This window comes from Drosophila subpulchrella, chromosome 3R, assembly GCF_014743375.2.
Source record: "Drosophila subpulchrella strain 33 F10 #4 breed RU33 chromosome 3R, RU_Dsub_v1.1 Primary Assembly, whole genome shotgun sequence".
In the NCBI taxonomy this organism is placed as follows: domain Eukaryota; kingdom Metazoa; phylum Arthropoda; class Insecta; order Diptera; family Drosophilidae; genus Drosophila; species Drosophila subpulchrella.
This window is the reverse complement of record NC_050609.1, coordinates 13,651,519-13,676,089: the sequence shown is the minus strand read 5'-3', so window position 1 is coordinate 13,676,089 and position 24,571 is coordinate 13,651,519. Positions and strand designations below refer to the sequence as shown.

The 24,571-nt window shown below is 40.8% G+C and overlaps 4 protein-coding genes across 7 annotated transcripts; 1 reads left to right on the top strand and 3 right to left on the bottom strand.

Moving 5' to 3' along the window:
• Positions 1 to 5,686: 5,686 nt before the first annotated feature.
• On the bottom strand, positions 5,687 to 10,741 carry LOC119553533. Its single transcript, XM_037863963.1, has 2 exons — positions 9,441 to 10,741; positions 5,687 to 5,966 (listed from the first exon to the last, which is right to left on the bottom strand). Exons 1-2 carry the CDS (start codon positions 9,491 to 9,493, stop codon positions 5,687 to 5,689), a joined length of 333 nt encoding a protein of 110 aa, XP_037719891.1. The 5' UTR covers positions 9,494 to 10,741.
• A 204-nt stretch (positions 10,742 to 10,945) lies between these two features.
• Positions 10,946 to 11,803, top strand: LOC119562316. 4 transcript variants are annotated; one of them, XM_037875489.1, is made up of 2 exons: positions 10,946 to 11,052; positions 11,389 to 11,803. In XM_037875489.1, the coding sequence occupies exon 2, from the start codon at positions 11,412 to 11,414 to the stop codon at positions 11,763 to 11,765; it is 354 nt and encodes a 117-aa protein (XP_037731417.1). In that variant the 5' UTR covers positions 10,946 to 11,052; positions 11,389 to 11,411; the 3' UTR covers positions 11,766 to 11,803. The 4 variants fall into 4 exon arrangements, with proteins under 4 accessions (XP_037731417.1, XP_037731411.1, XP_037731427.1 ...); XM_037875483.1 differs by having other exon boundaries at positions 10,961 to 11,151; XM_037875499.1 differs by having other exon boundaries at positions 10,961 to 11,151; positions 11,257 to 11,803.
• A 1,413-nt stretch (positions 11,804 to 13,216) lies between these two features.
• On the bottom strand, positions 13,217 to 13,915 carry LOC119561869. Its single transcript, XM_037875348.1, has one exon. It carries the CDS (start codon positions 13,902 to 13,904, stop codon positions 13,266 to 13,268), a length of 639 nt encoding a protein of 212 aa, XP_037731276.1. The 5' UTR covers positions 13,905 to 13,915; the 3' UTR covers positions 13,217 to 13,265.
• A 162-nt stretch (positions 13,916 to 14,077) lies between these two features.
• Positions 14,078 to 14,845, bottom strand: LOC119561728. The gene has a single exon (XM_037875213.1). The coding sequence runs from the start codon at positions 14,809 to 14,811 to the stop codon at positions 14,197 to 14,199; it is 615 nt and encodes a 204-aa protein (XP_037731141.1). The 5' UTR covers positions 14,812 to 14,845; the 3' UTR covers positions 14,078 to 14,196.
• Positions 14,846 to 24,571: the final 9,726 nt, after the last annotated feature.

The window sequence follows — 24,571 nt, the reverse complement described above, 5'->3', positions numbered from 1 at the left end:
CATCCATCCCGAGGCACTTTAAGACTTGCGGCTGCGGTTGGGCGGCGGAAAAGCGGGGAAAATGTGGTGGAAAAGCGGGGAAACCCCGGGAAAAGCTACTGCCAGGAGCACAAAATGGCGGAAAATGCTGCCCGAGTGCCGAAATCGGGCGGGCCAACTGAAGCGTTATTCTGCAACCGCGACACTTGGCACTGACGCGCCGCATTAAGCACAGGCGAACGGGTTCGAAGAGCGTTTGGCTTCGCGCTGGGGTTCCCCTGCGCCATCCGCCCACGCAGACCCGCTCGGGGACAGCTGTGGTCAGAAAGGTGGCAGTGCTCTTCAATAGGCTATTAAGCTAAGTCCGTTGAGTCACTCCTGTTGTGCTGGTGGACTACGGAAAAAGTCACTTAACTAGGAAATGTTTATTATTGAAATATATCACAAAATCTATCAAACACATATCTTAATGTATAATAGAATAAGATAAATAAATAGATACGATAAATAGTGTATGAATTAAAATAAATGTATCATTAGAATATTAAACTTGCAAAACATATTATACCTGACCAATTTTCAAAAGATAAGTAAATGTTTATTTTTTTCATTATTCGACATTAATTAAAATTAAGTTATAATAATGTTCTTAAAAACAGTGGTGTATAAAACACTGATTGAATACTTTACTCAGGCCTTATATAAATTTTCTTAAATAATATAGAAATAAATATGACTTTGTTGTTACCCCAACTGACAACCCAACCATCAAGGTTTCAATACATATTAAAGTCACACCGCTGAGATATCCCAGATATTTCTCGAGAGCTATTCGCCTGACCGCAGCTGTATACAGTCGAGTGGCGCGCATTAGTTGCTGCTGCTAATTTCTGTAGCCGCTGTCGACGGGCGGCAACTTGGAGCGCATCATCAACGCAAAACTAATGCGAAAACTTTTGCAGAATTTTTACTTTTAATTGTTTGAGTGTTTGTTGGCGGCACACACACACCCAAGCGCGGGGATTAAAAGGGGGCGTGGCAGTGGGCTGGTGGGTTGGTGGGTTGGTGGGATGGCAGCTGGCCGCAAACACCGCAATTTAGTTAAAGCATAACGGCAGGAAGACCACAGCAGCAGAAGCAGCAGCAGGAGGAAAACCCAGGGAAACCCCGGGAAACCAACTCCAGTTGCATATGCAACAATCTCGACTCGACTCGAAATCCCAAATCCTCTTTTCTGTTTGCGAATTAAATGCTCCCCCACCGCTTCCCCATTTGCGCAAAATATTTGCACTCCTTTGAATCTGCCTTTTGCCATTGTTTCATTTCGTTTCATGGAATGTTTCACTCTTTATCGTTGATTTAACAATTAATTCAACGGAGCTGCATTCCGTTTTTAACCGAATGTTGGCTAGCATTTAAATTATTTGTTTGGCGTTTCGTTTCGTTTCGTTGCGAGCTTTTCCCGCGGCAACTTGTTGAACTTTTCGGTGCTGCGTTTATTTCGTTACTGCATTTTCCGGTGAAAAACATCCAACGGGCGAAATTTCTGTAATTAGTTTTCCACGAAATCTTTTTTCGTGTTCATTAAGGCAAAAAAAAAAAAATAAAATGGCTAAAAGGGAAGCGCTATTGGCCCTGACATTTATTTAATTGAACGGCATCGGATCAAAGCGGTAGTGTTTTTAACACTTTAGCCTTTGGCTCGACGACAAGTCCTGTAATTGGTCGCAAAGTGCACGGCTTGTTTGCGAAGTCCGGGATTTCAGACTCGTTTTCTGGGCACTGCATATATAAATCATACGCCATGTGCGCCGCTGCTTTAATACATCAAGCGCGCAGCTTGTCGGCAGTCGGTAAAGCTTTTGGCCAAAGGCAGCTCAGGTTGGCGCATTGTCAGAGCTTCATGCCTTAAAAATGTGCACTGAGAAAAATTCGAAATTGAATTAGCCAACTGAGAACTTTTAGTCCTTTTAAACAAACCAACTGCTAAAGCTTTCCTTACAAAGTTTAAATGTATTTTATATTATGTCTTAAGAATGATTTCCGAAATTATTAAATTAATTTTAAGAATTCAAACTAGGATTCTTAATAAAAAGGTATGGATGCAAATTAACTTTTTGCAGTTTACTTACTATTAAATTAAATTAAAAAGAAGTTTTTATAAATTGTAATGCATAAATATATTTAAAAACATATTATATTTCCCTTATTGTTTTTTAAAGTGCACAAAATTCTGAGTCTCTGGCTTTCATTTCTGTGCCAGGACTGACCTGCTCTAACCTGAAAAAGAGCTGCAGGCGGAGATTGGGAGGTCCTGGCAGTGCGGGAGCAGCACAATTGTTTATTTGCAGGGAAATTCATTTGCCAAATGGCATGCGTGCCTGAGCCAGAGCCACCGGAAAACCCAGGGAAAATCGGGCTGTGCATAAGGCTGTTTATGCTCAGCTCTGGTTTTGGGCACTCCCGAAATTGTACTGCACTCGGTCTTCCCATGTTTATCTACATTTCCCAGAGCTTTGCCGCCGCTGCTGATGCAATTATAAAATCGTTTTTAATTCATTTTGAAGCCGAATGCAAAACTTTGCCATCAGGCTTTGATGGCGGTCTTAGTGCGCTGAAAAGGGGGCAACGGAATGGTTGGGGATTTACGAGCGAGGAGCGTTTTGCGTTAATGCGACGAGATAATTTCCGGACACAGTTTAATGGAAAAGTTTGTGGCCAAAAGTCCGCAACTCACTCACTTAAAATACCAAAGCAGCCAAAGTAACAGCCGAATGAGTGGTGCACAGAAAATAAAAAAAATACACAATGAAAATATTAATTAAGTAATTGAATTAATAGAATAAAGCGCTCTGATTATATGTACAGTGTATAGAGAATCCTTGATCGTATCCTTAATCCATGTCGAACATACCTCATATCAATAAAATGTAGTCTATATTAATCCATGTAAATAAAAAATATTTATAAAAATTTTATATTAATAACCAAAGCTTTAATAATTTTCTAATAGATGGTCCTGTCAGCTAGTACTATAAGTTCCTATGTTAGTTTTGGTATTGTATAAAAACTGTAACCTTAAGGTACAAATTCTGTCTTGGATAAAGCGATTGCTTAAATAGCTCCGTTTCTAGTGTGATACAAAATCTGAAAAATATTTTACCAATTTATTTTCTCTCCTGCAGGAAGGGCTTTTTAGAGCTCCGAGATGGGTAGTTCGAGAAACATCAGTCGAGTTTTATGTTTTCGCTGGCACTTGCAGGCGGCGCGGGTCAAATGCAGTTGCTTAGCGTGCAATCAAATATTAATTGCACTTGGCACAATGTCAACTTTGTTTGCCCGCTGTGTCAGCAGGGCAAAGGAAAGCCGGGAAGGCAGGGAAAGCTGGGAAAACCGGTCGCCTGGGTCAAATTATGAAATGACAACAACTGCAACTGCGACGGCAGCTGCGGCGGCAGCATCAACTGTCATTGCTGACATTACAAACAATGTAAAATGCACTAAATTGTGGCCGCAGAATGAAAAAAGGTTGCTAGGGAAAAAGGTCAGAGGGCGGGGTGCCAGGGCTTTTGCCTGCAATCAAATCAAATACGAATTGGGTTTTGGCCCAGCTGAAAATCAAAACGAAAACACGACAAAGATTGCTTGTCACAAAAAGCGAAACGAGTCAGTGGAGCTCTCAGCCTGATTGCGAATCGATAGCAGTTACCAGGAATCGGTTCGGTTCGTAACTCTGGCCCTATATAAAGTAATTAACCCAGAGATCCGCCTCATTACGGCAAGTCGCCCAAGACAAAGCAATAAATCAGGCGCTCTTTGATGGACTACCAGTCCAAAGTACGAGTAATTGCAATGACTGTGTGGCCATTAAAATCAGCACATTGAAGATTTCAATTATGGGGCTGCTATCGCTCGCTATCTGGCTGCACGTCATATAGCCATCGTCATCCCATCATCATCGCCATGGCCATCCCCATCGTCATTATCATCGTCGATGGCCATCATATAATTTAATTTGATTTTTATTTAATTGAAATTTATAACAACAATGGGCGGGTGGTAAACAACGTTACGAGCTGCTGTGAGAGCTGCGTGTGAAAGGCGAGATTCATTCGATTCGACTCGATTCTCGAGAGCCTGCGAATGTGAAATCAAATGAAGAATAATGAGATTTACTCTTATTGTTATTGTTCCTTGCTGCATTGCTCTCGATTCTTATGACTGATTTCATTTTGTCAATTTCCCATCATTCGAATCGAAATCGCTCCTTCGTTTCTGATTGACAGTCGAATGGTTTCCCAGGACGCAAACAAAACTCACAATTTTCGCTCTTGAGATGCTGGTGGCTTTAATAGGCAGTATGGGCTAATTAAAGTAATTTGATTAGCGCAAACTAACCAAGTTTTATACACAGCAAACAAAAATATATAGATTTTTAAAGTGATTTTGTAACATATTTAAAGTGCGGAGGCCAACCAATTCTCCCAACTTTATGTACAGAAATATATGATTTTTAAAAGAATATATATTTTTAAAAAGGATGGTTAATCTTGAAGTTAAGGAAAAGTATTTTCCTAAATTTTTCACAGTGCTTAAAAACGAAAATTCATCCAAGGTTAGTAGAAAATCCAAGGCACGGTAAGTGGAAAATCCCCCTTTGTCATTATGGGCTGCGGTTGTTCTTGTGGTCAGCTTTTGCTCTTCCACAACCCCACACATTTAAAGATTACAGCATTTTGAGTTTTCAAAGTGGATTAACAATGCTCTCGGGGTTCCCCTCCCCGAGGCCCCGAGCTCGCCAGTTAATTAAACAAAAACTATGAGAGGGCTCCTGCTGCAGACCACTAATGGCAGGCATTTGGGATTTGAGTTATTGTGGGGCAGACCGTTGGCATTTGCGGCTCTCTGTCGAAAATGAAAATTTTGCGTTGCGTATACGCCAGGTTGCCATAGGCCCGGAGCTATGCAGCAAAAATGTTGCAATCGCTGGCATCGCTTAAGACTGTGCAAATATTTTGAAGATAAATACCAAGGGAAGTTGTAGACTCCATGATGTTTTATCTAAATTGCTGTTTTATATTAAGCATTTATACCCGTATTTAAATGTATTTTATTATTACGAAATAATTGGGAATATTTAATACAGTTACAGAGTAATGATTAACATTCCTCAATATTTTTTTGAAGGAATCAGGAAAAGTAAATATTCCGAAGTAGCAAAAAGTTTAAGTATATACTTATTAGGAAAATACGAAAAATAAAGAAATTTTTTAGATAATATGCTAGAAATATAATATCTTTTTACCTTTACCTCCGAGTTTGTCTAATTTCTGGTCTAGTCGAAAAGTGGGACAAAGTCAAATAAGTCAGATGGTGGGGCCATTTGGCTAATTGCACGAACGTGCGGCCGTTGCTCTTGACTCTGTGGAAAGTGTCCAGGGAGTCCTGGACCCAGACTTCGGCTAAGATGGGGAAAACGACCAGGGGAGTACGAGAGTCCTCCAGATGCTCCGGCAGACACTTGGCAGCCTATCCCGGCGAGATCCCGCGACGCAGTCACGTTGAGTTAACAAAACTGATATAAATTATGAGCCCGGCGTATATTTTACACAACTGTCAGCACAGTAGCGCCACTAAAACATATTCAGCTTCTAATTTTTTGGTTCTCCTCGGACGCCGAACTTCTGGAGGCGCCCGTTCGCCAACTTTAGTCCCTGCTTCGACAACTTTGCGACATGTTGCAGCCGCCGCGAAGGCACTCGGATCCTCGGGAGACGTCGCGCCACGATATGCTTCCCTGGGCAATAAATTCGCCACTTGCCCTCTCTGCTCGGCGCACCTTCAACTCCTCCGTTCCCATCGAAACCCACGCCCACAGGACAGCACATCTTCCCACGTCTTCTGGCACGGCAGCCACATCCTCATCCACATTCGCAAGTGCTTCGCTTTCGCATTCCGCTACTCCACTGACTCGGCTCCATTCTGCACTGAAAAAATGGATTGTATTTTTAAGAATTTTATTGCTGAATCTAAAAAATATTCTACATTTTTACACATGTTTATAAAGCTTTCATTATATTTAACCTCGAGTTCTTCTTATACTAAATAATAGTTTATATCTACTGAGCTTAAAAGATTTTATATTAATATTATTCTTTTACTCTTTACTTTAAAATATTATTTTTAAAAGTTAACTTAGACCATTTGTGTTTAAATAAAAACGTAGTATTTTTTGTAGGTTTTTTTAAGTGTTCTTCTCTTTTCTTCGTTGACTCCCACTTCAGCTAGTTCGTTTTACTGCTTTTCCGGCTGCTCCTTCAGCTCGCAGAAAAGTTTGTTGCCAAAAATTTGCCGCGATTGGGTGTGAAGTTGGCGACCCATGCCCAAGTGACTTGCCCACCACCGCCCCCGACAATTTTCCCCGTTTTCCCGCCTTTCCAGACCAGCTCCACACCCTTTGCCGTCGGTCTTACAAACTCGCATATTTTGCCAGTGCGGAATACCTTAAGGCTTTTGGCGAAAATTTTATTTCAGTCGCCGTCGCTGCTGTTGTGGCAGTAAACATGCATGCACACGACCCCACTCCGCCGTATAAAAGATACGGAGTGTTTTCTGCACTGAGAAAAAAAAACATACCGAAAACATACTTAAATAATAAAAGAAAAATAAATAAGAATAACTTCTGTTAAAATGATATCTAATATCATAAGTTAAAGTAGATAATTTTTTAGACAATTAAGGCACATTTTAAAATACAATTTAGAGGGACACAATTTTAAACTACAGATTTTTTCCTGTGCATATGGGTGGTTTGGTACACCTCGGCGGCTGGGCGTTTTGGGCGTGGCACTGGCGGTGCACACTCGAAACACCTTCCACTGCAGGAGGCAGTCAACTTGGCGGAAAATCGTTTGAAGCGCTTTGCACTTCGTCGACATCTTCTGCTTCCCGAGTTTTCCGAGCTTTCCCAGCTTCCTCGGCAGCTCGGAGTTGAGTGCAATGTGTGTTGTGCTGTTGTACTGTTGTGGGTTGCATTGTTCCGCAGCCAAGCCAAAAACTTCAGCCTGAAGTTGACTATTTATGGCTTTTTATTTGCGGTCTGCCGCCTGCGGCTCGCGATGAACATCACAGTCGGTTGAATTTTTGGCCAACTTAAAGCCGTGATCCATTGGCCATAATCCACAGCGGGTCCATAACTCATTTGGCCGCTGCACGCGTCAACAGACTGAGTGTGACAAGCGGGCCAGAAGACGCCGCCTCGCCATGGCGTCTAGTGGCCAGCGTTGCACCTTCCGGTACCGGTTTTCCACTTCCTCCGACTCCTCTGGCTGCTCTTCCTCTTTCTCCAACCCCACCCACCAGATTCGCCCAGCGGAAAACACATCCGCCACGCACGCAAAACCGCCCACCCACCAAACAAACACCCACCGACAGCCGCAAACAAAGACAAACGCCACATGCTCAACCCCAAACTTTGCTAGTCGGAGTTCTAGTCTACACTGAAAAAATAATGGTAATCAGATTTTACATTTGTTCATCAAAATATTAAATGATTGATTTCAAAAATAAAACCATTTAATTCAGGCTTGTTATGTAAATCTGTAAACCATAATTAATTAATGTTAATTACCATAGCTTAAGTTTTTACAAGTATTTATTTTGTTGGTTAGGTAACCAATTCTTTTTTAAAATTCTCTTACATTTTTCGATACTGTTTTCCTTAGTTTACATAATTTTTCCCAGTGTGGCACGGGTTGGCCCGTGTGCGGACCCTGCAATCAATCCAAATGATATACACATTTCAGACTTGGCTCAGTTCTCGGCTCAGCTCTTCTCAGCTCCGCTTGGCTTGGCATGTTTGCTCGGGGCGGCGAGGGGTGAAAGATTTGATGTATTTGACAGATAGACTCCGTCCGTCGGTGATTTTTTACGGCCGGAGAGGTGGCGGTGTGTGGTCTGCGAACAATATGTCTCAGTCCCGGGCAGAAATGGCGTGAGCAATGGCTGGGCGGTCAACGGGCCTAGGGATTATTGATATTTAACTGGCAGCTAAGCAAATTGCCAGCCAGAATGTTTGCCCCAAAAAATGTGCTGCCAATATGTGTAAATTATGCTTATAAATTATGCTAATACGGCACAGTGGAAAATTGATGGTGGAAAATGTAGTTCAGGCAGAGTAATATTTTATAGTTTAATCATTTCGTTTCACCAGTGGTATATATGTTAATTAAAATGAAATATAATTTTAAAAACATAAGTTCTTATAATAATTAGCTATAACAAGAGCTTCGATTTGGCTAAATTTAATAAAATAATTATTCTAACTTTTCTGTTGGTTTAGGTAGAACCAACAGTTTTTGGACATCAAGGGGCGAGTTGACTTTTGGCTAAATTAAAAATGCATTATACCCGTGACGCCCGGCACTCGACAGAGAATTTGGCTTAATTCAATTAAATAATGTGGAGCAGCTGTCCCGCGATCCGTTTGACGCAGCGCCATCATCCGACCGGGCACACTCGCATCTAATTAAAATAATGATTCCCCAACCACCGGCTTGTTTTCCTGCGGAAATATTTGCGGGGCGTGGCGTGGCGATTGCCTTGGACCCGGAGTCATCGGAGCCGGAGTTTCCGGCCAAGAAAGAGCGGCGGCGGCATCAGGGCGTAACGAAATGCGCATAAAACAGGGCGAATTTACAGCCAGAGTCCTTCTTAATGTGCCATGGCGAACCGCAGGACACTGCCTGCCAGAAATCAGACACCAGTCGCACTGGGGCTGCTTTTTTGGGCGGCTTTTGGCCTCATTCCGAGCGTTTATTCATTGTGCCTTTTAAGAGCTTCCGTTTCGTCACGCATAACGCTTTCGAACGACAATGACACGAACATCAAAATCATCAGCATTATCTGCACAGCCACACGGAACAAGGACTATGGACTACGGAATACGGAACACCGACAGGAGAAAGGAGCAAGGAGAAAGGGGCACAGTGTCCGGAACAAGGGACGGGGTTTCGATCTGAGTGAGTGTCCATGGAGAGAGGAGCTCCTAAACGCCCGCAATCCAACTACAAAATGGAACAAGTCCTGGGATCAAACAGAGATGACTCATTTTCCAGGGCAAAATTATGATTAGTTGATTTTTAACCATTATTGTAATATTTTACTACCAAAACTTTTTCTAAAACTAGGATTGTATCATACTAATTTTATCGTAATGTATAAAGAAAAATATAATATAAATATCAAAGTTTACAAACTTAAAATGTATAAGAAATATTATGCAAATGCCAGAAACTTTCTTATAATATATATAGATATTATCGTGAACTATACTATCAAGGTTAGTTTTCTTTTTTTTTTCTATCAATACATCATAATATATTTTTCTTTTTATCAATAATCAGCAAAAATTAAAACCAGGCAATATAAAAATCCCAAAGAATAATATTTTGATAGTATACCTTTTTAATGATTCTCGAAAGACTTTCCCACTTGAGGAGCATAAAGCTGTCATCACTGGTGTGAGGTTTTCGGCTCCCTGTTGTCCCCGCCCCTGGTTTGGCCAATGAGTGAGGTGTTCCTGTCCGGCGCTCCTTGTCTGGCCATGTTTGACAACATCTAGGCAAAATGGCGACGTTGTCGTTGAGGTTCCTGCATGACATGGCGTATGCGTAACGTGCGAGCGTTTACGAGCGTGTTTTTATCGCAATTGACATCATCCGAGGCGCTTGTAAACATTGATGCATATTTTAATATAATGCTAAGCACAACTATAAGCACATAAAATTTCATTGCACTCGAACACTCGGACTGAGCAAATAAATAAACATGCAAGCGAACACAAAAGGAGTTCCGTTGGCATAAGCAAACAATTTATATAATTACCCGCACAGTGGCTGCGCTTAACTGATTGCTTTATTATTTTTTCGAGTGTCATGTTTGCCGTTTTAATTCCGACAACAATACGGCTGTAGCATAAATATTTACGACCGGACTGAGCCAGAGTCCAACATCCTGCGAATCTCGGCCATAGTAATAACAATAATGGCTACAAAAAAAAAAATAAAATACTCGGCTTAAACACATGCAAATATTATGGCAGATAAATTTGTTCACATCATCAACACATTTACTGGGCTACTGGTAACTTAATTACACATGTAAACAATTGCATCAATAAGGCAATAAAAAGAGCTGCATCTGCTGCTGATTTGATTGGACCAAAACGGTTGGCCAACAGACATTCCTAACGATTAAGGCCCGAATCTTCAATCGCAAGCCAAAACCATGTTCAGTGAGCACAAATCAAAGCCAAACAATTATCGGAGAATATAGTTTGGAATTTAGGGGGATTTCGATTTATATGTGGATTGCTTTTCAAGAGCAATCGGGGCAGATGTGTATGAAAATGGCAACATTTTAATGCCACTCGACTTGCAGCGAAATGAGCAGTGACTGCCAGCGGATTTTTGTAATTGCCACTTGTCGTGTAAATAAAACGAGTGCCACTGTCACGTGCAGCTTCCATTTTTTTAAAATACGAATATTACAGCTTTCGCCTTTTTTCCACATTTTCAAGTGCCGCATGTTCAACTTTTTTCGCCAGGTGCATTGACACATAAATTCCAGCCATACAGCAGAGTGTCCCAATAAATGCGACTGAAAGTGGCAATGTTGCAACTTGAATGATTCGATCCTCGGCTATAAATAAACTCTTTTGCGTGCATTAATAAATAAAACAGAACCGGACCACTAATCACTGCACTGATTTATTTGAATCTGCTGCGGAATTTATGACAAGATTTGCCTTGCCAAACCACTTTCAAATCCATGTCTAATTTTAAATGGAAATGTTCTGCCCCGCAAACAAATCAACTCAAGTGAATCGAAATGAGTTTCGGCTGATTTTCCCCCTGTATATATATATATATATACCTCCAGATTTCAGTCTGCCAAAGGCTGTGACATTTCATTCGCCGGCAATTAGAAGCCAATTTCACGCGTCGCTCTCGCAGCGAAACCATAAATTTCGCCCGACACTTGTCCGGCTGAAAGCGACTTAAATGGTTTAAGGTATTACCATCAAGTCTATATTTTATTGGTGGTAGGAAAAGAATTTAAACTTTAAATAAGCGTTTAATACTTCGGCGGGCCCTTCAATTTATTTTGTGGGTGAGAGCAAATTATATGAAATAGTTTTAAAAACTTAATAAATGTTTAGAGAGCTTACAGATGTCTTGTGACATTTTTAAACTGTGTGGTGTGAACATATTTTAGAAAACCCCCAAAAACTTATTTCGGTGTAAAAATGTATGGTCTTTTTTAACGAGTTGGCAGTTTTGTGAGGTTTTTTGGCTTTAGAGCAAGCTTTTCCTGAAAAATCAGTGTAGTTCAATCTACGTACTTCAGATATCGAATTCTCAAACCTGGAAATGGCTTACCCATATCGAAATCTTGGCGATATCTTGGACGGCGTGAAGGAAGATCCTAAGCATTTGCGCAATCTATCAAACATCTACAAGTTGGAGCTGGAAATGCAGAAACGCGAGTATGGTAAAAAGGAGGATGTCAGCCACTCTCGCATCCAGTTGAGGGAAGGTCCTGATATATTGGCAGCTTATAAGAAGGACGCGGTAACTCTCCGGTATTTCAATAAATTGGCGCCATGGACGTTTTACGATGTACCCTTTGACAAGCAAACTGAAACAAATATTTCCGATCTGAGTGCCTACCTGGTAATTCCAGAAAATCCCGATTCTAAGCCGAAATCTACATACAAAATGTAAATTTGATTTATCCAATAAAATATCCTTTGTTGGCTTTACTGTTTACAGGCTTTGCCAGTTAAGAAATCAGACCAATTGCTTTGGCGGCAATTAAGGCAGTCATCGATTAGGCCATCAATCATATTAACTTTGAGAGCATGACAAGATGCAAATGCAGGCTTTGTAAATTTCAATATTGCACATTTGCAAAAGACGACGTCTCTAAGCTGGCAAAAGCGCAAAAGCAAATCCCCAATTGGGCCAAAAGTCAATTGAAATAAAACGGAAATCGCATTCGATGGCTAGAGACAGTTGATGGCCATCGGATCATTTTTCACTTCATTCATAAGCCGGGAAACGTAATTTATGATGGGAAATTCCTAAGACGGAGCAGCAGGCGATAAATTTACAGTTTGCAAAACGTTATTAATTGCTAATTACCTCCGAACATGATTAATATCCTCCCAGCCGCCGCGTCCGTCTCCGTATCAGTTTGCCCATTGATGTGGACTATACACACAGAGGCAAAATATGATATTAGCAGGTATTAGAGTTAATAGCACTTCAAATTGGTACACCATCGTGTGCATTAAATTCAATATATTTGGTTTCACTTAGTAATAAACAATACAGAATATCAAAGATAGTTGTTTCGACATCGATTTGAGTTTGAGTAATTATGTTATATTAAATCTACTCTCATGGGTTATTCACCATATAACTAAAATATTATTTCCCTGTGTAGATAAAAGCCATCGCAGTTTCCACTCGATCCAAGCGTCAGCCACGTGTGACTTTCTTTCGGGCGGGCCGAGCGTGAAACTGCCGTGTAATGTAATTATTGCAGAACTATTCATCATGTTTTGGGCCTCGCCCGCAGTGAGCAGCAGCCACTTAGCCGCCGCCTCTGGGTTCTGTCAAACGCGGCGTATGAGCAATGTGGCCCTAAGCATACAGACACACATACTCACAGGCTCCCAAACACACACAAACACACAGCCGTGCGAGGTTAACTAATTAGCATGTCAAAGCCATCCATATTGCCATACCGAAGCCGTTTCAAAGTGTTGCCTCCATTGAAAAGAAAAGCCAACCCAAAGGCGCAAATCCCATTTAATTATGCTTTTATATTCATAATCCCCTGCCATGTTTTCAGCATAATGTCATCCTTAAAGGGACACCCACAAAAACACACACACGCACATCTATCTGTTTTGATTAATCCTTTGTCAATGGCTCGGACTTAAGGCGAGCAACTAATTTGCTCTCAATGGGCCCCAAGAAAGAGCCTGCTGTCGTAAAACAAAACGACCCAAAACACAATATAAAATTAAATTAAATTTGTCAAAGGCTCGATGGCGAAGGACCATTAAATGTCCTGCCACATGTGAGGGTTGTTCGCAATGCATATATTTGGGGAACTTAATCCCTATTGGCTGCCAAAGTGGGTAGTAAATCGGGCTTAAATGAAATTGATATAGGCATTTATAAAGATTATTTTTATTTTCAAAACTGAAAGAACTAGCTAGGTTCCTTTCCTTCATGGCGGTGTCTCAATTGCAGTCCGTATACGTGATTCCTGTGCTCGTAGTTACCAGTTTTTCCCTTCTTTCGATGGCATTGTCCATCTGCTCCGAGGGACTCATATGGTCGACACTTGCGGTAGGTTCGAAGCAACCTGCCCGGCAAGATATAGTTCTTACGTGGACGATTGTGGGCTGAAATAGGGGGTCCTGAGTAGGGAGCCCTCTTCTCCTTAGCGGTCTTATCCGGTTCCTTGTAGACGCCTCGTGCCTCGCCGAAATTGGAGAACACCACATGCTCGCCATTCAACATACTGTGGTGCACTTCCGACCTCGCCGTTTCCCTGCGCGGCGGAAATGGTGGCTTTGAGCAGCCAAAGGGCGTCCGGATCTCGTGCTCCTTGCACTTCATTTCATCCACCAGGCCAGCTCTCGCCTTTGCCTTCTCGAAGCCCTGATCCTTCCAGGATCGCAAAATGATCCGGTTCAGGAAGTATTCTCGATCCACGCAGCCATTTTCGGATAGTATTTCAGTGGACTTGCATTGTGTTGATGCAGCTTTGGAACCATTTTTAAGGGTTATCAAGAACAAACTGAATATTAATAATAGTCCACTCGAGCTTTGTTGAAATTGCATCTTGGTCTGCAAGACTAAACGGACTGAAATATATATTCTGAAGAAAATGAAGTGGAACAATGCAAAATGTAATATAAGTAATTCATTTGTCTTGCCCTGTCAATAATGATCCATTTTATGTGACGTAATTTAGTATTCATAATATTATGTAATTTTAGAATACAGCAGTAAACTTTTATTTGCCGGTACTATAAGATAAGTGAGTAAAAATTTGTATTTTAAATCAAATATTTTTTGTTTTGATAATAAACCATATTTTAATTGCCGAACTCATAGGATATTTTTTACTTTTTTACGAATCTGTTGTGGTTGTTGTTTCTTCAGTCTTCTCCTTCTTTTTATGATGTTTGACTGCACGCCTTTTTTGGATGCAGCGACTCCTTCTTCCAAGGACCTCGTTTGCTCGGCACTTGTGTCTCCTTGTTCGAGTCCTTTCCGGTAAAAATACGTAAGACCGTGGCCGATTGTGCCCAGTTATCGGTAGCTCATGTCCCCGTTTTCTGCGCTTTCGAGTCGGTTTCGGTTCTCCTTCTTGCTCAGGGTGGTGTTCCTTAAAACCCGCACCATCGTGCACCACCTTATTGTTTTCCAGTCTGCTGTGGTGCACCTCCACGCGCTCCGATTCCCTGCGAGGGGGAAATGGGGGCTTGGAACAGCCAAAGGGCGTCCTGATCTCGTGCTCCTTGCACTTCATTTCATCCACCAGGCCAGCCCTCGCCTTTGCCTTCTCGAAGCCCTGATCCTTCCAGGATCTCAAAATGACCCGGTTCAAGAAGTATTCGCGATCCACGCAGCCATTTTCGGATAGAATTTCGGTGGATTTGCACACGGATGCTGCTCCTTGTATCGCCCGCCCCATAAAACTCAGCGTTAAGCTCAGCACAATTAAGCACCTGTTTCGCTTCATCCTGCGACTATTTTGCTGCTGTACTCAAACCACACTACAGTAAAACTTTACTATTGATTGAGGCATACAGAATGCATTATATCATGGTCTAGGCAATCCATTTGTCCTGCCCAAGCGTGATTTTTTAATATTAAACTGCATTTATAGATTTTTTAATATTATCTTTCAGTTCTATAAACAAAGTTTCAACTCACCAACATTATTGGTCTCCAGTAGTTGGTAAAATAACAAGCGAAATCAATTTGAGGACAACTGAAACTTTCAAGGTGTTGCTCAGTCGGTTGTTCCTCTTCGTGGCTTGTTGTTTCGATGTGCAATCTCAATTTCCCCCACAATAAAATTAATGTTTTACGTAGCCAATTCCGAATCGTTTATTTCACATAAAAATGCGATAAATAAGCGGCGTATCCTGTGCGACGCCGTCGAAGACGCCAAGGATAAACCGTTGTTGTTATTGTGCGTCGGCGGTATGGGGGTCGTTCTCCTTCGAGTGTTGTTGTCCTTGTTGTCGGTATTTTACCCGTTGCGCACCTCCAGCATCGTGTATTTATAGCGCAAACAATGCAAAGGATGTTGTGCAAGGACATACGCGCCGGATTAAGGAGGGGCAGAGAGAGGTCGTGGAAACTATGGAAAAGGGGGCTTACGAATAAAGCGGCACCACGCCCCCAACTTCTCTCCATTTCGCAGCCCCGTTCCTTTGACTGCTGGTTAAAAATAAAGAGGGAACCGCATCGAGACCAGGAGACAAAAGATTACTTCGTGGACCTCTTACCCAACGAAAACTAAGGGGAAAGTAAGGTGATGATCGAAGTGAGGAAAACTCTTATAAGGGATAAAGATATATAGGGATATGTGGGATATTTTATTGGAATAGAGCTTGTTTTATTGTCATCAATATAGAACTTTCATAGTTCTGAGTTCAATTTTGTATTGTAATCATAATATCTATTTAACTTATAATATTATTTTATTTGGAATTTGGAATCATTGGAATACAATATAATTATCTTGTTTTAAATAGTATTATTTTGTAAGAAAGACTTTACCTAATAGAATATTGCACTATAGATCCCAAGCTAGACTTACCCCAAAAGGGTATCAAAATAAAAGCACCTTCAAAGATATAGCACGAGATGGAGTAATAAGGAGAGTGCGACAACAATGGCGGGCCACGTGACCCCGCCGAAATCCTGGCAAACCTGGCAACTCTGGCTCCCGCTTGCGGGTCCTGTTAAAAATTTCATGTTAATGGCCACACGAAGATTCGCTCTTAACCCTTTAGCCCCGTGGGTGTGCTGGTGTGTGGGTGTGGGTGGGAGTGTGAGTGTGTGCGGCTGTATCTGTGGCAGCGTGTAAGTGTGCGTAACAGGTCATTGTCCCAGCGTTTTTCGGTCGCACCTTTATGGCGCGGACAAGGCAGATTATTTCCTTTGGCTGTCCCTTTTGCAAATTTCATTCCACCCGGTGCACACGCAACCAACGTCTTGGTCCTTTCGTCCTTTTCCACCAGAAGGGAAATTGCTTTAATTAAGGATATCTTGTGAAATGTTTGCTCATATTTATAACCCCGTCGCGTCGGTTCGCTGGAAAGGTGAAAACTGTACGTTGAAAACTAGAAAAAGGTGCGCAATCAAAGGCGGAAAATCGTTAGAGAATAAAATCGAAATAACAAAGCGGCCACAGGAGAGAGATAGCGAATGAAAAGGGGAAAGCGAAGCCAGGGACATAATGCGCTTTTCTCGCTGTGGAAGCGGTTTGTTTTTCTTTTTTTTTTTTTTGCTTAGTTTTCCTCCTGCTGAAGGACCGGCGGACATTTTCGGTTGCCTTCTGTTTTTCCAGAGGTCCTTTGACTATTTGCCATCTTGCCGGCTTCATTTGTTTGTGTTGGCTTGTCAGCGCTCTGCGCTTTGGGTATTTCGCCGGGATAATAAGATAAAAGCTTTAGTGCCATTCGGGCCAAGTTAGTTAATTGCGTGAATGGCATTTGCGCCCCCATTTTATTCCATTTTATACTGCTCTTATTCCGATTGAATCGTGCAACCAAATTGGGTGATTAGCAACTGCAGTTCACCGACTATAATCCCCCAGATTTTCCCCAATTCCATTTCTCCAGTCTTCAGTTTCCTCGAGGCAGTCAGTAGAGCTCTACCGGTGCTCATCTTTTATTCAACACGCAACAATGACAAGTAAAATTTCACCAATGGAGCACATGAAATTCATGCAAAACACTTTGATATTCATATAGTTGAAAATACAGAGGGAAAAACCGGATGACAAAAAATACCATTTTAAAAATCATTTTCAATCAACTACATATGCTAACATAGTTATTTTACTCCAAAATTAAAAGCATGTTCTTGTTTTATTTTAAAAACAATAATAAATTAATGTCTTAATTTTAACTGAATAATGAACAAAATATCGTAACTAAGAGGTTTTTGGAAATCTTTTTTTAAACACGAGTTTTCACAAATCATTATTGCGCCATTAAATTGAAAAAGTCCTAATAGATTTTTCTAAATTCGGGATATACCCCAGAAAACTGATCTACATTTTTGAAGACATATTTTCAAATTCAGTTTAGTCACTAAATTAAACAAAAATATTTAAAGTGTAGAAAAAATCTTTACCATCTCGATTAATAAACCATTTTTTTCAGTGTATACTATACCCATATATGTGTGGTCTGCCCCGAGTGTAGAGGAAAAAACAACAAATAAACATGCAGGCAGCAGCAACAAACAATGGCAACAACAACCGGCAATTGTTTTTGCCAAACACACACACATCATACAAACGCATACATTCGACACTTGCAGTGCCGCCTAAATGTTCATGAATGCTCCATAAAATATTAAATGTTTATGAATTTCAAAGGGCCCCTTACTTCATTTGCATAATCCCTATGTTTGTTGGCGAGTGTTTGTGCGTGTGTCGGTGTGTTGGTGTGTTCGTGTGTGGGCAAGTGTCACATATCGTTAGTCTGACTTATGGCAATAGCTGGAAATGTGTCACATCAGAATGGCGAATATGGCATATAGTAAAGGATCGGGGGAGAGTCAAGTGCTTAGACATCTCGGCTCAAGTGGCCCACTTCCAGGCGCCCTCATCTGCCATCTAATTCTTGTTTTTCTTCACTCCCCCTGTTATCGCTTTTATTGCAATCCGTTTTCATTTCCACACAGACAAAAAAAAAGCTTTAAAATATTTTAGTCTCTGAAATATATGTCAAACGTATTCCTGTCTGTTGGACCAACATAACCAAACTATTTAAGAAAGATACAAAATAAAGGGTCCATTACTGTAATTTTTCAAAACAGATGCAGTAATAAAAAAAAAGGAATACCACTTAAAGAAATATAATAAGATAAGAAGACCTAAAACATAAAAATTAGATACCATGCATAAATAAAAAAACAAAATAAAATAAAAAATAAAAGAATATTGTTATCTTAAATAAGTAAAAATAAATCTTAGTGGTTTATTATGTTGTAAAAGTCAATTTTCCCACTGTGCAGCCTTCTGCTTCTGCAGCTCCTCGAAGGACTCTCAATAGGGGCAGCACGTCCCGAGTCTCCCTCTTTTTTATGGCTGCTGGTGCATACTTTATTGCATCCGCTTCCTGTTGCCATCTCGCATCTCTGCATACTTTCTGGCTAATTCGTGTTAACATTTTCTCTCCTTTTAGCCATTGTTATGGCCCTTGCACTCGCTGGCTGCATTTCTTTTTTTTTGCCGATTGCAGCTCATTTGCATGGGAAAGCCGTAAAACCGGGGGAAAAAAAGCTACAACCTTCTTATCGAGCGTCGACTGTTTCCTTGACTTAATTGCCATTTGGCTGCATACCGGATTTTATTTATGGGCCCAGCTTAGGCCTCGCCAAGCCAGTGGAAATAATTACCAATACAATTATCACACACTGGGTCACTTTACACAGGGAAAAATAATGAAAGCAGCATATAATTGTATTTTATATTTAGCTTTGTCCCCGAAATGTATGAACTTTAGTAGACAATACTAAAATATTGGAACATTAAAAACTACTTCCTTACCTGTGATTTCTCTTTGTGTATTTTCCCTGCCCGGTGGAGCGCTAAAAATTTATGACACAATGCCGCTTGCCAAACAAGAAATTAAAAGTTTGCGACCCGCACTCGCCAAACTTTTGCGCACACGCATGTGGCGCAGTGGAAAATTTATTAAACTAACTGCAAATTAGTGCACAATTGCACACACTCACACATGTGAGTTACAAAGTTTTTGGGGGCGGGGCAGGAGTACCAAACAAAAAAAAAAAAGCTGGGGAGAAGTCACCGACTAAGGGAAAAGAAAAGGCTGCAGCATAAATCAAGGCGCCTGCATCGGGGACTGCCCTTAAATTATGTTGCCAATTGGCTAAATATTTCCGCCAGATTGCTGCTCTAATTTCCACAGTATTAAATAGAAATGGCGCCGCGCCCAAAAATGAAAGTATAAAAGTAACGCACAGCCAGACACACGACAATGCCTCTAAGTGATTTTCCTTTGTCACTGGAAAATTGTAAAACAATTGTTATAAATTCTATGCGCTTTTTTGCCTTGCCTTGTTTGGCGCTTGATAAATGCAGACAATTAGCCAAATGGTTGACTGGCGCCAGCTTCAGCCAGGGATAGACAGTTCGGCTGCTGACTGCCAGCCCACTGAGAAAAAAATTATGTAAGTAAAGCAGGAGTTACAAAACATAAATATAAAACTCATATGATATAACAACAGCTTTAAGGAAGAACATTTTATGGATAATACCATAGATGGGAATTAGTAGAAAGTACCTGCTTAAAGAAAAATAATATGTTACTATACCTTACAATGATGTTCTTTTAAATAAGTGTAGCCATACCTCGCCATTTTTCATTCCCTTTTCAATAAACTATATTGTAGTCCATGTTTTATTTCTTGGAGTTCCTTATACTTTGAAAAAGATCAAACTCTACAACTTCAAAAAAGCGAGATGAAATAATACTGTATTTCCAATTACATTTCAAGTCCCTTGTTTCTTAAAATCGAAAGGCTGTACGACTTTCCCTTCCTTTCTCTTTGCTAATCTTTGTATGCATAGGCCTTGTTTGCTTGGAGCTTACTTCCATTTCGGGTTTGTTATAACTATAACTTCAGTTGGTTTTACCCGGATGCCGTTGGAAGGTGCTCTTCCCGAGTATTTATGAATTCCTTGCAGTTGCCACTAACACACTAATTGCCAACACAGATCCGATCCGACCCACTCGATTCCCATCGAGATGCCGTCGCCCCAGCCAGGCGATTTTCGACAAATAAATCCCCACATGGGGCACATGGGGCCTGCTGCGGCTGCCCAGGATTGCCGAGTGGAGGAGGATGCTTCTCTCGGGGAGAGAATGCCACTTGGTGCATTGTTATTTCCGTTCGCACACAACGGCAACAAGCGGAAATAGCTTAAAGGATATTGCAACTGTATTTGGGGTGCGGCAGGGATAAGCATCCAGTATGCAAAACTATCAGTTTTTACTCCATGTGAGTGGTGGGTGGAGTGCGCGTATGCAAAACCACTTTTGCAGAGGCAGCACAAGTTTGTCGGGGTGCCGAGAACCCAGAACTGAGAACCAAGAACCGAGAACCCAGAACCCAGAACCGAGACAAGGCAACTATAATTAGAATCGAAAATGTTACCGAACGGATAAAGTCGACCTTAGCATAAAGTTGTGCCGGCACTCTGTTGCGAATGCATTTTCGCACAGATCACAGCAGACTCTCTAATTATTGACTTTGCTAATTGGCAATTTATAGGAAATTGTCTTCAGCCAACAAAAGTTTTGCAGGCAAGGCAATTTCCTATCGCTTTCCAACTAGAGATGCAATTTCCAGTAAGTTACTTTGCTTGTTTAAGCCAGAAAAGAACCAAAAAAAAAAAAAAGAAATCCAAAAAGTTTTCAGCAAAGCCTTCTAATATGCGTAAACAACATTCGAGTTTGTCCTTTGACAGGACACATGCTCAAGGACCCACAATGTCGTGGCCTAAACGAAGACAAATAGTCGAAACTTTCTTAGCTACCTAATTGAGAAGAAAATTGAAAATTTCTTTAATGAAATGCAAAAATGATATAATAAATTATCCATTCGCTGTGCTGGCAAGTGGAGACTTGTTGGCATTTGTCTGGGTATGTGTGGATTCGTAAAAGGGAAAATGCTGCCAAAGTCGCTTCTAGCTGTTGCAAAGGGAAGACTGTAATTTAATGCTCTTTTGCACCTTCAAATCCTTTCAATTTCATAAGACACGTAATCACATTCGAAGTGCTCGCCGCCCCTCGTCCTTTTCGTTATCACCTAGCACTTGATGAAATGTTGCAATTTATATAGACAAACCCCGCCCTGCACACCATGTATGGCTTACTATGTAGGATTATTCTTGGAGTCGCAGGTTGCAGGTTGCAGGCAGCAGAATGCAGTTTGCAGGTTGCAAGTTTCAGCTTTTTCCCTACTCCGAGTTTTTCTGCAATTTTGACACACTTGATGGACTCCGTACACTTAAGGGGAACCCAACCCAACCGACTTTTCCCCGGCAGTCATGCCCTATTTGTAAAAGGAGAACAGACTTCACATAAGTAATGCATTTCTTAAACTATTTGATTCGAGTGCCGAATGCAATTTGACTGAGCATTTTGCCCGGCTTTGTTTGCCCTCATTGCAATCACATATCATTTTTCCCCTTATCAACTGAACTCCACAAAATATTGTGAATGTAAAAATGATTAAAATCGAATAGGTAAAAGACTTTCTTGACTCTTGTAAGATAAATTATTTTTGTATTCGATATTTTTCCCTATAGAATGTTGAGATCCTTGATGGAAATTTTCAATTGCGCTACACTAAAAGCTAAGCGCAGCTGCTGCAATTACAAAAAAGCCATAATCCTGGGGCAGCGCTTGGCCACAGCCAATTAGCAGTTGAGCAGTTTTCAAATTTTCACATGCCGCGATTTTGGGCACTGAAAAAAATATTCCAATGATTTTAAGGTGAGAAAACGGAACCGAACTAAAATTAACTGCAGCTTTTTTAGGGAATGGCAAATGCTTAAAATACCTTAAAAATGAACAAATATATCCAAAGTGAGGTAGTATAAAAATGTATTCATTTCTAACTGATTCGTGGCTTTTTGGGCAATGGTTTTTTGAGTGTTTAGTGGGAAGTGGTGGCTGCCCTCGGGTAAAATCAAAAGCTAAGCCTCGCACAGACCTTGGCTGCTCCCCAAACTAATTTAGGCTCAGTCGAGCGTGTGGCAAACTTTCCAGATTCCATACCCCCAGATTTTTTGGCATACATATGTTGTGCATTATTTGCCGTAAAATTTAATGCCACCAGTAGGACCCGAACCTGAACCCGAACCACCACCAGGAAGTCGCGCAGTGTAGTATGTAGTAGTAGCTCATTGTTGGCTGTGCTGGTTTTTGGGTATTTTTTGGGGCTCCTCACGTGCACCGTGTGCGGTTGGCTGGCTAAACGGACCCCGGTGGTGGGGCCCTTAAGTTGTTTTGCCAAAAACTTTTTGTCATGGCTGGGACTAATTATAAAATAGCTCAAAGGCAACTCAGGGGAGGCTCGAGGAGGATAGAGAACCGTTCTGCGATAGGCAGATGGCGACATTCTACAGCCAACTTTTAAGTTGTTGCGGGGGCTGAGCGGGCGGAGTGCGGGCTAGTTGGCAACATGTTGCCACAAACTAAACATTTGCCTGCCAATTTGTTCTTATTTATTTTTATGTCCGCTTTCGTTTTCCTTTTCCCAACCCAATCCAGCCCACGTGGCTTGTAATGTTTGGCCATTAAAAATAATAGTGCGGTTGTTTGTTGTTGTCCTTGCTGTTGGCCGCCTCGCATAGACTGTTCGGTTACGTAAAATTTTACCTTGATATTTTTCCCGTGCATTTTTATTCACTTGCAGGGGGTAATATGATTTCAGTCAGAAGTTTGCCACACAGTGACCCCATCCAATAAAGTATATGTATTTTTTTTTCGTATTTTCTTGACTTCAGAATGGGTACCCAAAGCTGAACTTCTAACTTTCATAGCTTGGATATTTTGACGTCGATTAAAAAGTGGGATACCTCTATAAGTTTGTGGTTTAATTCTCAATATTCTACGTGAAAATCTTTCTTTTAGTTGAAGGTCAAAATTTTAACCCATTTTCATGTTCGAAGTTTCCGAATTTTCAGTTGTTTTTAGAATGGGTGCCCAAAACTGCACTTCTAACTTTCATAACTTGGGCTATTTGATCCCGACTTAGATGTGGGATACCTCTATGAATTTGTAGTTGAATTTTCTAATGTTCTACATTAAAATATTTCTTATAGACGAGGATCAAAATTTTGACCCATTTTCATGTTCGAATTTTCCGTAAACCCAATGGCATTCAGATTGGGAACCCAAAACTGCACTTCTAAAATCCATAACTTTGTTAATTGGATACCGATTTAGAAGTGGGACACCTCTATGAGTTTGTGTTTGAATTCTCTAATATTATACACTAAAATGTTTCTTATAGACGAGTGTAAAAATTTTGACCCATTTTCATGTTCGATTTTTCTGTATGGCTTTCAGAATGGGAACCCAAAACTGCACTTCTAACTTTCATAACTTGGGTATTAGGATCCCGACTTAGACGTGTGATACCATTATGAGCTTGTGGTTGAATTATCTAATACTATACATACAGAATATATTGTAACATTTTAATTCCATGATATGGTTTAAACTGCAAGGGTATATCAACTTCGGTTTGTTAAAGTAAGCTTCCTGTCTTTTTTTTTCTTTGGGTCCAGTAACTTGTGGAATATATCACAGGAATTATTCGGGTTACAACAGTGCGGAAAAAGTAGTGAACTGAAAAATATTATGTCTTTTTTGAATACGTAAGGTTAGGTATAAAAGTGTATTTTCGAAACATACATATATAAAACAAAAATTGTATTTTAATTTAATTTAAACAATGGAAGCAATGCAAGAAAATACCTATTTTATTTAGCTACTTCATATATTATTTTAAAATACTTTTTTTCAGTGAAACTTTAGCAAAAAGAGGTCCTTGTTATTAGCTAAACGGAGACAACAACCTAGCCCGCGGCACCCTATTTTCGTTGTCTGTCTGAAAATTCCACACACACACCAAACCGAGTTACACAAAAACCCTTTGGCAAAATAAATAAAGGCGATGGGAAAAAAGCAAAAATCCGGCACAATTTAATGTTTGCTAAATTTGTGTCATTTAGCAAAACGATTTCGATTTTTTTCTGTTCATTTGGGCGGCCCAATTCGTAGCAATTAATTTGCTGGCAGCGGGTGGTTTGAGGGGGGGCGTGGTCACAAGTGCTTTGGCTATAACTCAGTAGCTTTATCAAAAAACCACTTACACACACAATAAAGTTAATGAAGCCATAATTATTTGGGTTAACAGCTTGCGGCTGAGAAACCCGAGACCCGGGCCTTCGGTCCAAGTGATTGTGGCCAATTCGGCTCGGTAGCCAACAAATCAAAGTGAGCATTTGATAAGTAACCGAGCTGAACGAATACATTTGGGCAGCAGGCACATTTGCAAGCCTATTTAATAAATAGACCAGCATTCCGTTGGGCAAAACAAATGCGTTGGCAGCAGACAACTTGGATCAACATCATCAATTCAATGGGCGTCTGTAAATAGGGTTGACTGTTCCATACAATTGAGCTATCAAATTACCCAATATTTGCATCCCA

Bases quoted from the DNA above. Each gene is read 5' to 3' on its own strand.
- LOC119553533 (XM_037863963.1), bottom strand. From the start codon at position 9,493: ATGACAGCTTTATGCTCCTCAAGTGGGAAAGTCTTTCGAGAATCATTA. The intron at 5,967-9,440 runs GTATACTATCAA...CCATTTTTTCAG, and splicing joins TTTCGAGAATCATTAAAAAG to TGCAGAATGGAGCCGAGTCA.
- LOC119562316 (XM_037875489.1), top strand. From the start codon at position 11,412: ATGGCTTACCCATATCGAAATCTTGGCGATATCTTGGACGGCGTGAAG.
- LOC119561869 (XM_037875348.1), bottom strand. From the start codon at position 13,904: ATGCAATTTCAACAAAGCTCGAGTGGACTATTATTAATATTCAGTTTG.
- LOC119561728 (XM_037875213.1), bottom strand. From the start codon at position 14,811: ATGAAGCGAAACAGGTGCTTAATTGTGCTGAGCTTAACGCTGAGTTTT.